The sequence below is a fragment of the Catharus ustulatus genome, chromosome 1, assembly GCF_009819885.2.
Source record: "Catharus ustulatus isolate bCatUst1 chromosome 1, bCatUst1.pri.v2, whole genome shotgun sequence".
Classification (NCBI taxonomy): domain Eukaryota; kingdom Metazoa; phylum Chordata; class Aves; order Passeriformes; family Turdidae; genus Catharus; species Catharus ustulatus.
In genome coordinates this window covers 116,070,731-116,086,384 of record NC_046221.1, presented here as the reverse complement: position 1 = coordinate 116,086,384, position 15,654 = coordinate 116,070,731, and the positions used below count along the sequence as shown (strand labels likewise).

The following is a 15,654-nucleotide window of genomic DNA, read 5'->3' as shown; positions in this document are numbered from 1 at the left end:
TTTCTTGCACTGTGACAGCGAGGGTTGGTTCAGATGCAGAAAGACAAAAGTAGAAATAAAATCACAGTTTAGTTGAGGTTGAAAGAGAACTCTGGAGATTATCTAGTCCGACCTCTCTACTCAAGGAGTGCCACCTGGAGCCTGTTGGCCAGGACTGTGTCCAGTAGGCTTCAGAATATTTCTGAGGATATTATCCACAATCACTGTGCTGGTGCTCCCTCCCTCTCACAGCATAGGAGTGTTTCCAGGTGTTCAGGTGGAACATCCCTTGTTTCAGTTTGTGCCCACTGCCTCTGGTTCTGTCCCTGAGCACCACTGAAAAGTGCCTGGCTCTGTCCCTTTTTGCACCTTCCCTTCATATACATTGTATACACACACACCTGCCCTTTGTACACATTAATGTGACCCCCTGAGCTTTCTCTTTCAGCTCAACAATCCCTGCTCTCTCAGCTTTTCCTCATAGAAGCCATGCTTCAGTCCCTTTGTATTTTTCATGACCTAGTGTTAGATGCTCCAGGATGTTCATGTTCTCTATGCCACTGTGGAACTCAGAACTGGACACTATACCACGTGTGGCTTGAGCAGTGCTGAGTGAAGGATCACCTTGACCTGCTGGCAGCATTCTGATTAATGCATCCCAGGCCTTCTTAGCAGCACATTGCTGGCTCATGTTCCACTTGATGTCCACCAGGACCTCCAAAACCTCTTCTGTCAAGCTGCTTTCCAGTTGGATGCCCCTAAGCATATTTTGGTGCATGAGGTTGTTCCTTCCCAGATGCAGACATTTGCACTGTTCCTTGTGAACTTCATGAAGTTCATGTCAGCACATTTCTCCAGCCTGCTGAGGTACCTCTGGGTGGCATCATGGCCCTTTGGTATATCAGCTACTTACCTCATTTTTGTGTCATAAATAAACTTTGTGAGGTTATGTTCTGCCTGTCATCCACTTAATTAATGAAGGTGTTAAACAGGAATGAACCTGGTATTGACCCCTGGGGTACTTCACTGGTCACTGACCTCACTCTTTCGGCTTGGTCGATCAGCTTTTTATCCAGCTCACCATTTGCTGAGCCAGCCTTTACTCAACAGTTTGTCTGTGAGAGTCTTATGTGATACAGTGGGAAATGCCTTACTGAAGTCCTGGTAGACAATGTCCCGTGCTCTTTCCTTGTCTATTTTTCACCAGAGAAGGCTACCCAGTTGGTTTGCTGTTCCTGATCTTCTTGTCGTTTATGTACCTGAAGAATGGTTTCCAGGGTTAGCTGCTCCATCACCTTCCAAGGGAGCAAACTGAGGCTGATTAGCCTGTACTTCCCTGGGTCTTCCTTTTTGAAGATAGGAGTGACATTTGCTTTCCTCTAGTCCTCAGGCACTTCTCCCACTCATCATGATTGATCAAAGATGGTCAGGAGAGGCTGTGCAATGGTATCTGCCATCTCCCTTAGTGCTTGGTACATCCCATAAGGGCCCGTGGACTTAACCTGTGTCATCTGTGCTTAAATCTTCCACTGAGGGCAAGAATACAGCCTCCTGGCATTTTACCTGTTTTTATAGTCTTTGAGATGGATCTCTCATAAGCTTGAAGGAGATTATCCCTGAATATTACCCAGCTTTCCTGTCTTCACTTGAGGGGCCTTATCCCATGGGACTCCACCACACAGATATTCAAAAAGGCCAAAGTCTGCTCTCTTGAAGTCCACGGTTATGAGCTTTCTTTTGCTTCTTCCTGCCCCTAGGATCCTGAACTCCACCATCTCATGTTCTCTGCAGCCAAGGCTGCCTTTGATCTTCAGGTATATCTATATCCCCAACGAATCCCTCCTCCTTGGTAAGTGTGAGGCTCTGCAGGTCACTTCCCTTCACTGACTCTGGCACTTGTGGCAGGAAGTTGTCATCAGGGCACGCCAGGAACCTTCTGGAGTTTTATCTGGCTGCCTTCTGCTGTCAGTCATTCCTCACCCCACTAGAAGAAAATCTGCATTTCTCTGTTGTGCTTTTGGCCTGTGTGGGTTGAATGCTTTGTTGCTGTTGCTGCTGGTTGATGTGACCTGTGAGCTGTGCTCTTTTTCATAGGTCTTTGCCAACAGGCCTGTGCCAGTAGAGGAGATTTATTTTTGGGACTAAATTAATATCTTTAATTAAGCCTGATGTTTTAGATTCTGACATAATTAATTGGCTGCTCAAGCATCTGCTGCTACCTAAGCAGCTGCTGAATGACAGTGGAATAAATTGAGCAGGTCTTTTCTCCTTGTAACTGTGCTGGAGAACCAGGTAATGGGAAAAAGACTGCCTGGAAAGGAGAATGAAAGGAGAATTCCTGATTCATTCCTGATGTATTTGTGTAGAGTTGGATAGTGAGTTGACAAGCAGCTCACCAAGAAAGAGGAGGTAGACTACAAGAATTACTTGATAAAAACATGGTAAAGTTGCCTCTTCCTGGCAGCAAGAGCAGCTCTTGCACACTTAAGCTAAGGTGGCAGCAGCCTTTACCTGGTTGGGATTTTTATTTCAATTATGTCTTTTCATGGTGTGTATTTTTGAGACTAATGCCTTTTCTAGCTTTCTCTTTCACAAAGGTCTTGTGTGTTTTGTTCAAATTTTTCTCCTCTGTGTCAGAAGGGGTAAGCTGTATTTCACTAAAGGGAAGATGTAGGTGCTTTTACAGAAAAAAAGTGTTTTTCCAAGGTTTATATCTACATTATCTGGACTGCAGTGACATTTCCCGTAAACTTTGAGAACATGTGCATGACCTCTTGACTTTCTTGTGGGCTTGTTTGAAAATTCTTACTCTCAGTTCTTTACTGTATCAGGTTCACAAGAATTTTGCCCTTCTTATTTCCTCCATCTCACTTCAGGGGAGTGAGCAAGCATCTGGGTGGGAACTTAGCTGTTAGCCACATCAACCTACCACACCTGGCTTATGTGAATTGAGGTTATCCTTCTATAAATCTGCTGAAAGCTCTATAAACCTTCTTCAGAGCTAAAAATTCAAGTGACTTTAGCTTTTGCTATCACCTTAGAAAGGAGAATAAAGCACACAGTCTTCCAGAGGTTAGCTCTGAAATCAGTATTTACTAATGGATTTATATTTTAAAAACCACTTTATTTTAGTGTTGGAATAGGAAGATATTGAAGAGAAGAGCTGTACCTATGGGAGAAAAAAAAACTTATCTAGGGAATGAGATGATACCAATTTAAAATATGTTAAAGTTTGAAGAAAGAAATTTTTTGTTAGTTAGAAATTTTTTGTCCTATTTTACAGGCAGATATATATATGGTTTTACTTTCAGGAAAGCCTTGAATTTAAAAGTTTTTGTTTGAAGGTAAATAATTGTTCTTGGAGGAACAGATCAAATTACCTTTATGTTGATTTCTAAAGTAGGAGTTTCTTGAGTGGGAAACTTCATATACGAATTCATAAATTGTACAGATTCCTTGAAATGCTTAGTAGAGACACCCTAAAAATCCCAGTATTTGAATAGAAAACTACAAATGGAATTAAATAATTGCAACCATAGGGTGTTACTTTATGTGAATTGGGTTAAAATTTTGAGAAGTTTTTGTGTCATTTTTGTGTAAGGAAATCTGAATATCTGTTGTCTTGAATCTTGGTAAGAATCTTTCTTCTTGGATTTCCTACCTGTTGTCAGGCCAAGGTTGTAGCTTTTTTGTTTTGTTTTGCTTCTGTTTTGGTGGCCAGAAGGTGTTAACACAACTTCAGGATCATAGCAGCTGAATAACTTTTACATTTATATAAACTCTTGTTAACAAGCACAGCTAGTCATGCTGGCCAAGGGTTTGAGAATGACATGCCATGCACAGCCTGTCGTGTTAAGAGCCTGTCTTTTAACTGTTAATATTCCTTGTTTTAGTAAGGAGTTTTTTAAAGCCAGAACAACCCTCCCATTCAGTCATTTAAAAATAAAGACATTATTGTAGAGCTTTGAAATACTATCCCTTGAAAGATTATGCTGGTGTTTTTATCTCTGTAGGTGTTGGTAGTCTTGTTTGCTAATGTGGTGGAATGAATGATGGTGTTTTCCTATGGAAATGCCCCCAGTCCCTTACACACTGTCCTCTGTAGCTCTAGACTCTCTGCGTTGGGCTATGAGAAGTTATTGGTTGATCTGAAGTTACTTATGTCAGGCCACTGGTGCTGGCTCATCCGACGGAGTTCTTGAGATAATTTTCTAACTTTTCTTTAATCTCTTTTTCTATTTTTCATCCCTGGTATGTTTAGTTCTTCCCCTCAAAGATGCAGAGCATTTTTTTGTTGTTAGGGTGGTTGCTAGTTACAAGGAGGCAAATATACCCCAGACAACTGGGTGCTTAATGTAGGTGAAGTGACAGATGATCCCTTTGACCCTCTTTGCTACCTTCTGCAAAGGAAATTTGCCCTTCCCTTTGCAATATTTTTTTACCTCTCTGAGTCCTGGGTAGACATTTGCTCACTCAGATATAAATGCAGCTTCATTTCTCCCTTATCAGCTTCTGTTGAATACAAAGATATGTCTTGAGATCATATTTGGGGTTTTGGTTGCAAGACTGAGACAGAGAGATATTTCATGCTGTTGTTGTTAGTGAGTCAATTAATTACTCAGAGTGTTGATATACTTACCCTTGATGCCTATTATAAATATTTCATGTATGATTTTAAAACATTAATACTTTGAGATTGGCAGAGATTTGTAACAGTTGTATAACAAAACAGCTGTTTGGAGTGAATGAATAACAGTACATTTTGACTGGAAGTTGTGTTAACTAGTGAGTAAAAAAAGGGACCATTACATGAGACTAAAAGATTATCTAGACTTTTTTCCCTATATTTCAGTAATGTTTTTGTAGATCTATATATGAGACATGTATCTACATATCAAAATGTTTTTATTGGTAAATTAAATTTTCTTGTCACTCTCTTTTCTTGTCACCTTTTGTAAGTTAGAGAGAAATTAAAGTGTCACATAAAATGCCTATTGACAGTCTGTAGGTTCTGGGTTTGAATAGAGCCATGATTATGGATCTGCTTTATTCTTTTCTATTGTTGTCTGTTAGGTTTCAGTGTGTGGATCTTTAACTCAAAGAATTATTGTTCACTGACCATGGATTCAACATAGTAAAAAATGTTGAACACATTGTAGATGTATGTTGAATAATTTGAAAATACATTGTTCTAATACAAATTCAAAATTGCTTTTTGTTTTATCAGCAACCACATATCTCTTTATGGTGCAAGCTCGTGGTATAATGTTGAGAGAAAATGTAAAAACAATAGGACACATGATAAGATTGTACACTAACAAAAATGCTACGCTGAATGGCACAGGTAAGAATATTTCTTATTTAATTTTTAAAAGGCCTTTTTTTGGGGGAAAAAAAAACAACCCACAAAAAACCCAACAAAAAACCCCGAAATCATGAATGACATAGCTCAATTATGAAAACTTAGATCCAAATCCTACTTCTCTGAAATTGGAGTCAAGGTCAAATAGTTACTATTTATCAGTTCACTTTAGTAGGAAATATTTGTATTATCTGTAACAAAGATACTTGTGTTTAATTATTATTCCTCTAGTGCAATAAAATGCTTTTTAAATCATGCTGCTAGGAATTTGTTAACTAAAAATTAATGCTCTCACCTTCATGATGACATGTTGCCATTTAAAACATAATTTTTAACAAAAATCAATTCTTCTTTTAAAGATTATCCTGAAGGAAACAATTCTAGTGACTGTGTTGCTCAAACAACAATGTATCTTCCAGAGAACTTCACTTACTCTCCTTATCAGCCTTGTCCAGAGAAGCTGCCTTACATGAGTAAGTTTTAAACTGACCTTAATGTTTATCTAGTAAATTAAATTGTATTTTAAACAAAAGACAGTTATTTTAATATAAAATATAATTGTAAGGAGTCTAAATATATTACAGAAAGTAATGAATAAAATACATCTAATAATGCACAATGATGCTTAGCAGAAGTTTGCCTGTAATTAATGTCTTACTGAAGTTTTGGTCTCTTTACTAATCAGCTTTACTAATTTGAAGTCAAGTAATTGAACTACTGATTTGAAAGAGAGAAAATTTCACATAGTTTCTGAAGTTATTTGTGATGTATTCCAGAACTCTAACCTCTTGTCTTTTGGACACCTGATTTAATCTATGGCTGTCATGAACATGATAAATTAATTAAGTATCTAATATAGCAGTTCAGATGTGTATCATAGCAAAAAATGTTGCTGGCAACTGAACTGAATTTGGATCAATTTTTCTTCAAAGAAAAGGGGTTGATGTTATCAGAATAATCTTGACTCCTTTATAACTTTTTTTGAATCTCAACTGAGTTTATCTATTGAAGGAAACAGAAACAGTACATGTTACCTGTGTTTCTTTTCAATAATGTCACATTCTAAGCTTTGTTTTGTGTTTTAAATATACAGACATGCAACCAAATGTTGTTTGCAGTTGCTGTCGCTTATGAAACTAAATCATATAGAAAACTGTCTTAAGCCAGGTAGCAATTAGCCCTATGGTGTGATAATATCCTTATTTCAACCTCTTTTGTTCCAGACATAGGGTTTGACTTTCAAAATCACATTTTTTATATAATTTTGAACATCTAAACAAATAAAGCTGAATTATTTAAATATTAAATATTTTAGCTGTTTTTGGAAACATAGGAAAGTTCAGCAAATGACAAATCTGCATAATCAGAGAAACACTATGTAATGGTTTTGCTGACTGAAAAATGCATATACCTTTTTATTTTTAATGGCACTTTCAAGGGATCTGGCGGCTGGAATTCTGTCAGATTAGCTCAAGACTAAGTAATTCTACCAGTAATTTCTCTATAGATCTCCTTGTTGCTGCTCTCCTTTTGCCATCTTTTTGAGTTGTTTTGTTGTTTTTCTTATTAGTAATTACTCTGTACTTCTTCTATCCTGTTAAATTTAATAAAGAAAGAATAATTTCAATAGAAAATAATTCACTGGATTGATTGCTTTTCAACAAAGGGATATATGTTTCCCTTTTTGGTTTCCATGTATCCTATTTCAATCATCATCTCTCTTTCTAATTATAATCTAAATAAAGCATCTCTGAAAATCTTTTAATGTAATGAAATGTTGTAGGAAGGGTGAGAGAGCCAGGGAAGAAAGTGTTGAATCCTGTATACTCTGACATGCTTAATTAATCTAAGGTTCTTATAGAAGTCAACTTTTCTTCTTTGCATCAGCTTGCTATATTTATATCATGAAAGGGGTATGATAAAATCATATTTGGCCCCAAGTACATATGCTCTTAAAATGGGAACAGCTGTTGCCTTTTTTGTGTGACTCAGTATAACCCACTGGTTGAGCAGCGCTGTTGTAATTTGTAAGGAAAATACCTCTTCTTTGAGATAGAAGCAGTACAAGAATCTGTCTGTCTGTCTTTTCCTTTGTAGATTAACTGATATTTCCAACCTTTCTAGACTGCATAGTTTCTAAAGCTCTTGTCATTCTTGGATTTTTTACGCCATAGACTATCTTTAATTTGATTTCTTTGCAAAGCATCATAACTGGCTTACATCCTGGTTACAAAACAAATTAGTTTTGAAAAACTTCTCTTTTTTTCTCATAGCAGCAGTTAATGCATTCCAGGATGAGATTCTCTTTTTGTATAAATATTAATGTTCAATCCATTATAAACTGTAAAACTGTCTTTCTGCAGCATAGCCAGGTATTGCTTGCTTTGTTGTGCATGCTTCATTTTTTCCTTCAGTAACAAACCATCCTTTATTATTTTGAATTAATTTTATGTAATTGATTTCTGTATCTATCTCATTTGTTGAATTTTTTTTTTTTTTTTAGATTTTCTTCAAGATGTTTTTTGCTTTCTCACCTTTCTTATTTTGCAGGTTGTATAAATATGTTTTATTGCAGCCTGCTAGACACTGCTGGAACTAATGAATAATAAGCACAGTTATTTATAGGGATGCCTTTTCCTACCCCCGACCAGTGACAGGGAAAAATGCTGATTTCTATTCACTCATCTCTTGTGTACTTTTGATAGTACCAATACTTAAGGCTTTACTATAACTACTTTTTAAACACTCTGGATGGCATTTCATCATGTCTCATGGAGTTAGAAGCACCTTTATCTAAAGGCTTTATCTAAATACTGTTCTACCAACTGATGTTTTTTTCTAATTTAAACTCTGTAATCATCTGATCACATCTCAACTTTTCTCAGAAGAGGTATCTAAATCTCATCATGTGTTATTTCCTTCCATTTCTGGGGTAGTAATTGACCTTTATTTAGCTTTATTTTCCTTTTAACTTTTGTATTTGAACTGAAAGGCTCTTGCTGCTTTTCTGTCTCTTGGTAGTTGAAATTGATTTTTTTAAATTCAATTTTTTACTTTTAAAAATTTATTTTGTACATGTATATATACTGGTCCTTTGTTGATTGACCTTGATTTTATATTTAATAAGATTTCTTTTATTGAAGAGTTTCAGTCACAGTCATTATGATAATCTAAGATTATTTTGAAATAATTATTTTTATTCTTAATTATTTTTAAATTTTTCTTTAAATCTCTGTAGGACTAGCTTCTTCTAGTGTCCATCTATACAAGTTTTTTGGCAACTGCCAGGTTTCCTTTTTTCCTAAAATATTTAAATAAATATGGATTTCTTTAAATCTTCTCTTGAAATAACTCCATAGTGTACTGTTATTGATAATTTTCACTTATAATTTTACATTAAAAAATAGTTACCATCTTCATTTGCAAGTAGTACTGTATTTAATCATATCCCAAACTAAAATAGCTCTGCTATCAGTAGAAGATACTACAGCAGTATCTTCTACCTTCTCCTGAAAACAATAGTTATTCCTGTGTTCCAAAAAAATTAAATATTTTGAAAATATTTACATAACTAGTCAATTCAGTGACACAATCCATTTGGTACAAATAAGATCTTATGGACACATGGGAGAAAATGGGAGTGATTTTTTGACCGACTTTAAACCAACCCTTACCGAAAAAACTTAACTTTCTAGACAAGAATAAGAATATTTTATGGTGTTTGTGAGAAAGTTCTTGCAAGATTTTTATTTGATGATTCAGAGTGTAGTAGCTGCTGCAGAAAAACATGAGCTTCTTGTTAATCAGTGTTAGTCTTAGTCTTAGTTAGACATTAGTCTTCTCCCCAGATTTCCTTGATTCTTTCTATTGCTTTTGAAGGTATCTACTATGAATCATTCTTTCCAGTTTTGAACTTTTTACACATGCATAAGCTAATGACTCACAACTTTCAGCTGTCAACCAATGTTTATTTTCTCATAGTAGGTACTAACCTGATTTTTTTTCAAATAATTTTGTGGTCTTTACTCAATAACTTACCAAATTTCACTCTTAAGCCTTTTGCAAATACTTTTCCCATTGGGATCATTAGTTCTACCAATGATAATTCTCAAATCCAGCCCATTGCTATGAATTGATTTGCAGCAAATAGTGGTGAATTAGTGGGTGAAGACTCTACATGAAATGTGCATATAATCTAAAATTTAATTTGAGGAAGTCTGTTGAGTGTAGTGATGATGCATTTTCTTCAATGTGGAAGTGAAGCAGGAAGGCACACAGAATTTGTTTGAGTAAAGGTTCAGTAGTGCAATGTAGAACTGTTAACAATGGTACTTGAAGTGAAAGGCAACCCAAATTTTCTGTAAGAGATGTAGAATTCAAATTACTCTGCTAGTTCTATGTCCTCTGAAATGAGTATTTGGTTTATGGGTTTTATGGAAGGAATGTTTGTTTTTGGAAACACTAAAAATTCATTCTGTAAGAATTAAAGATTGGGAGGATAGTATAAGTTGTTTCTTTTTTTCTGTAGGTGGTGTAACTACAGGTTTCGTATGCCATTTGTCCATGATATGCCTCGAAGTGTTAGGTCATTTGTCTTAATTGAAATTAACATATAAGGGTTTTTTTTCCTCTCTTTAGGAGGCCTTATTGATGTCAATATGAGTGAAATTAGTTTTGATGAAATTCAACAACTCTTTTCAAAAGATTTAGACATTAAACCAGGAGGACACTGGAAACCAAATGACTGTAAGCCACGGTGGAAGGTTAGATGCTGATTTTCTGTTTTGGTTTATTTTTTCTTGTTGGTATATAAGAATAATTTAACATTGCAAGCACTCACTCTTTTGGTGCTATATTTGTAGCACCAAAATATATGTATAGTATTTGTAGTATGCCATCTGTGCTCAAGAAGAGACTTCAACTTGGAGAAAAATCTGAAATGGTTCATTAAGAACATTTAAAGGTTCATTAGCTGTAGTTACTAAACATTTCATCATATGGATGCAAATCTGTTCTATGTGTCTGTTGCTTGAAGTATAACTAGAAGCAAGTGAACATAATCTTATTTATATTTTACTCAAAATTTTTTTCTTAGTTATTTGACCAAGTTTCCACCACACTTTCCTAGGGGGAACCAACATGTAAAACACTGAGCCAATTTAAATATATAAGTTGAAAAGGCACAGGAAATTGTATATGTATTGAAAAATTTAAATTTAAAAATAATGATATAATAGCTTTTTTTTGTTGTTGTTTCTTTTTTTTTTCCCTGAAGGTGGCTATCCTTATTCCTTTTCGGAATCGTCATGAGCATCTTCCAATTTTTTTCCGCCATCTGATACCTATGTTGCAGAAACAGCGTCTGGAATTTGCCTTCTATGTTGTTGAGCAGGTAACAGCAACTGAAAAGTGACTTTCAAGATTCCTTACTCAAAGGGATTTGATATTCTTACCAAGACTGGATGAATCCAGAGTTTAAAAATTGTTATTCTACTCTTCTACTCCTTTAAATGAAAAAGGAAAGCCCTACTTCCATTCCTCAGCTTAAGCAGTGGCCAGATACATGATACTTTTCTTCAGATATAGGCTGATGTTTTGTAGGTAATAAAATGACCTCTTAGAAGCTATTGTAATTGTAAGTTCTCAAGGCATAAAATTAGGTCAGCAGCAGTGTTCCTCAGGGCTCAGTTCCAGGGTCTTACAGTGGATGCAGGAGCTGAATGCACCATCAGCAAGTTTCTGATGATGTCCAGCTGGGAGGTTGTGGTTGACTTTTAAAGGATGGGATGCCTTGCAGAGGGTTCTAGATAAATTGGAGCACTGGGCAGTGATTAATGGGATGGAATTTAAAAAGTCAAAATGTTGGACTCTGCACCTAGGATGGAGCAATGCCAGGCACAAGTGTGAACTGGGAGAGGAGTGGCTGGAGAGCAGCCCTGCCCAAAGGGATCTAGGGGTGCTACTTGGCTGCAGAAGACAGGCTCACTTGTGGCTCACAGGAGTCAGCAGTGTATGCCCTGGCAGCCTGCAGGGCAAACTCCATCCTGGGGTGCAACCAACCCAGCATGAACTGCTGGTCAAAAGAGGCATCATTGTCAATTTAGGTTTTTGTGTGTTTGTGTTAGAGTAAGTTTTTCTCATAGTATTGAAATTTTTGTCTCTTGATTTTTACAATGTCTCCTTTGTTTTCTATGTGAAGACAGGTACACAACCTTTTAATCGTGCAATGCTCTTTAATGTTGGCTTCAAAGAGGCTATGAAGGATGCTGTCTGGGACTGCATAATATTCCATGATGTGGATCACTTACCTGAAAATGACAGAAATTACTATGGATGTGGAGAAATGCCACGCCATTTTGCAGCAAAGCTGGACAAGTACATGTACATGTAAGTAAATAGTTTTATTCATGTTGTTTCTTAAATACCCAGAAATATTTAAAAGGGTATGAATTTTGTGACAGTATATACAGTAGATGAAAACAACAAAGCTGCCACCTACTATGCTATTTACAGAAATTACAGTAATTTCACAATTATAAGCCGCACCATTTTGACTAAAATTTTGCTCCCATCCCGGAAATGTGGCTTACACTCAGAAGCGGCTAATATGTGAAAAATTTTATGAAATTTCCAAACCCGGAAGTGCCAGCCAGGGTGCCGAGCCGAGCACCTGCCAGTAAAACCCGGCATTTTGCGATTGTTACAAATTGGTTACTCTGTTGCAGGGTGGGTAGAGGCGGGCTCCGTACTAGCGGAGCGGGAGGGAGGAGGGGGGCTCTGTGCTGCCATCCCCGCAGCCCGGGGCAGAGACAGGGGGCTCCGTGCCAGCAGCGCAGCGGGGGCTCCATGCTGCCATCCCCCTGGCCCTGGGGGGAAGCGGGGGGCTCCTGCCCCGTCTGCCGCTGCAGGAGCAGGTAGGCTCCGCCACCACCTGCTGCCGTGGGAGCCGGGGGGCTCCTTCCCCTCCTGCTGCCGCCGCTGTGGGTGCCGACGCGCTCCGTCCCCGCCTACCAATGCGGAGCAACGCTGAGCCGGGGCAAGCGAGCCCAGTGGCAGTGGCGACCAGCCCTGAGCGGCCCTGCCCAGCTAGGCCACCTGGCCCCGTCAGCAGCCCCGAGCGTGCCGAGCCAGTACGACCCGAACCGAGCCAGTAAACCCCGCCATGCCGCAATTCTGTTACTATTTGGCAACTTTGTTGCACGCGGGTCCTCGCTGCGAACGACAGAGAGGCTTATATTCAGGTGTGGCTTATTTATGGACAAAGAACGAAATGTTGCCGACACCCAGAGATGCGGCTTATAGTCAGTGCAGCTTGTAATAGTGAAATTACTGTAATATTTAGTTACTAAAAGAAAGATTTAAATTTAGTGTCTACATTTGATTTGTTACTAATTAGAAGATATTATTTATGATTTTCAGTGTTGAGATCTTGGAAAAAAAAGGCTTTATATGTCAGGGGAGGAAATCTTACTTAACTTAGTAGAAATGTTTTCTAGCTACATAAACCCTTATGCTGGTTGTTAAACAAAAAAAGCAGATAATCTGCAGCAGAATATCACAGGAAAAAGTGTCTTTATTTTCTCATAAACATACTTCTATTTCTGTTTCGTACTGCTTTTTAAATTGATGATTTTCTTACTGCTGGACCATTTTGTATATTGTCTCTCAGTCTCTACTGACATTTGGTCAGTGTAGCGGGACCTGCAGTCTTCTTACCTCTTTCTCTTCTGTCAGTTTACATTAATGATATGTCATTTGCTTGTTAACCCTCTGCTCTCTCATGGCATTCTTGGAATCACTTCACATAAAACTGTAGCTTATTACTTGCTACATATATGTATTTGCTATCCTGAACTTTATTCGTGAAATGAATCAACTTGACAACCTGGTCAACTAACAGATTAAAAGCAATGCCTTGAAACCATGACTCTGTGTCTGAACTTCAGGTTGTCAGCCAATCAGCAGTTAAATGTTTAAAGATTTCATGTGTATTTAAAAATAAATAAATTGACACCTATGACTATGTAAGAGATTTCACCTATCTTTGTGTGTACTTATAAAAAAATCTTTGTGTGTACTTATAAAATACTTTATGCATTTACATAATTTCTAAATAGGTAAGTATTTACAAAATGGATAAATTTTGTAAAAACAAAACCAGATTTATAAAATACAAAAATAACTATACCTCAAGAAGTTCCATTAATTGTCATATTCTAGTTGGTTTTGGTTTTGATTGGTGTCTGGTTTTGAGTTGGAAATGGTTTTTTGTTGGTTATTTTTGAGATAGGTATGTGTGATTTTTGAGAAGAGGAAGGGGGTTAGAACACCTGCTCTTTCAGTTAAATGTTGAAAGGCAAATATAGTTGCAACCTTTCCCACATGCTATTAAGATTCGGTTGAATCCTGTGTTTCCACAGAGATCAGAAAATGTATGATTGTGTATTTCTATTTTCTTTCCCCTTGTATTCTAGAGTTATCTAGTGTGGCAATTGTGTCCTAAGCAATGGTAAAACTTTTTGTCGATGGTCTTAACTCCTTGAAGGTTCCAGATTTGGAAGTGTCTCCTGAGAGACTTTTGTTTTATGAAATTGTGTGCTGCTTCTGAAACAAAGCTACTTTACTATAGCAGCTTCTGGGTTAAGGCTACAAGTTAATATTGATGGAAGTAAATATATAAATTTTTAAATTTTTTTAGATTGCCAGAGAGTTTGAAATCACACTTTTATGCTGTGGCATAATATGTTATATGGGCAGGGTGCTCACATTGCCCAACTGCTTATTGTTTAATTTTATATGTTAGTAAATACTTTTGTTTACTGACAGGAAAGCCTGTAGATCCTTTAGATTCAAAAGGTTATCTTTTAAAACCTGGAAAATGTGGTGGTTTTTTTGAATCAGCATGCCATTCAGTGTTTAATATGTCATGTTAAACTGTTCCTCTCAAATTTTAACAGTTCTATAGGATATAGTAATGAATTAAAATTATTTAATTGATGCATTACTGACTTCCAAATTTTCAGTTGATTAAAGACTTTTTTCTGTTGAATACTGTCAATGTAAGTAGTTTGAGGGCTTCACTTAACACTTCAGCTATGGATCTAAAATAGCCATCTGAAATACCTGGTAGACTTTTGTTTCATATGTGTGATACTAATTGGAGTTTTAAGAACGCCTTTTATGCAAATCAGACACTATTGCAAACCTTTTGTACAAATTGGTATATGCTACTTAATGCTGGCAATCAGTGAACCAGTTTCCCTTAATGAATATGTCCAGCTTCTGACCATGTCCTTAGTTTGAGGCTCTTGCTTTTTTGGAAAGGTATTGTTCAAAGAGTAGGCTACCTATCAAAGTTCAGCTAACAATAGAGAATTTGTCTTTTGTTTCCAGCCTTCCATACAATGAGTTTTTCGGTGGTGTAAGTGGCCTGACAGTGGAACAATTCAAGAAGATCAATGGTTTTCCAAATGCCTTTTGGGGATGGGGTGGAGAAGATGATGATCTTTGGAACAGGTGAGCTTAGACTGCTTAGGTCTTTCTGTACCATCCACCCTTTGAGACCAAGTAGCTGGTTTTTGTTCTATCACTTTTTACCTTTTTGTTATTTGTTTCAAATGGACAAATTCTACATAGTTTTCTTCAGAAATATAAGAACATACCATTTGAAGGGATAAGTATGATGTTCTTTTTTATTGGCCTGGGGACAACTAGCAAGTTTTTGAGAGCTGGGTCTTACAAGAACAGACATAACAACAGGTAACCGTACTAAGCAAAACAGCATCACTCTTACTGCTAGCATTGTGAAATACTATTCCACAGACATATAGTGTAGGCATGAGTTTCATATCTTAGGGGCCGTGTTTGAGAGAGGTTAATTTGTGAATATGTTGATAGTTCCAGACTGGACAATGGACAACCTGGCTCATGGCATTACCAACTGCTCACAGTGAATGAGTCTAAACTGTTCTGAGCTGTTGAAAGTGTCTGTATGAGTTGATAGATAAAGAGAGATCTTTTAAAGGATGAGGGTTTTTTTCTTGCTATTTTCAAGCTTTTGTGCTGGAACAAACAGGAAATATTAAATGTGAAATTAGTATTATTATTACAGTAATTTCACAACTATAAGGTGCACCATTTTGACTAAAATCTTGGTCCGAACCCAGAAGTGCGCCTTATAATCCGGAAGCGCCTTATATGTGGACAATGTTCAGAAATTTGCCAACCCAGAAATGTGAGCTGCAAGCTGAGCCGGGACCCGCAGGAACTGCGGCCGTGCAGGGGGAGCCGGGAACCGTGGGAGCCGTGGCCAT

The 15,654-nt window shown here is 37.2% G+C and overlaps 1 protein-coding gene across 1 annotated transcript in view; it reads left to right on the top strand.

Moving 5' to 3' along the window:
- Positions 1-15,654, top strand: part of B4GALT6 (beta-1,4-galactosyltransferase 6) — a 31,026-nt gene that overhangs the window by 9,906 nt on the left and 5,466 nt on the right. Inside the window, exons 2-7 of the mRNA XM_033051601.2 lie at positions 5,207-5,323; positions 5,701-5,814; positions 9,980-10,104; positions 10,617-10,733; positions 11,541-11,728; positions 14,735-14,857. Of these exons, the coding sequence (XP_032907492.1) occupies positions 5,207-5,323; positions 5,701-5,814; positions 9,980-10,104; positions 10,617-10,733; positions 11,541-11,728; positions 14,735-14,857 (784 nt within the window). The remainder of the gene's footprint in view (positions 1-5,206; positions 5,324-5,700; positions 5,815-9,979; positions 10,105-10,616; positions 10,734-11,540; positions 11,729-14,734; positions 14,858-15,654) is intronic.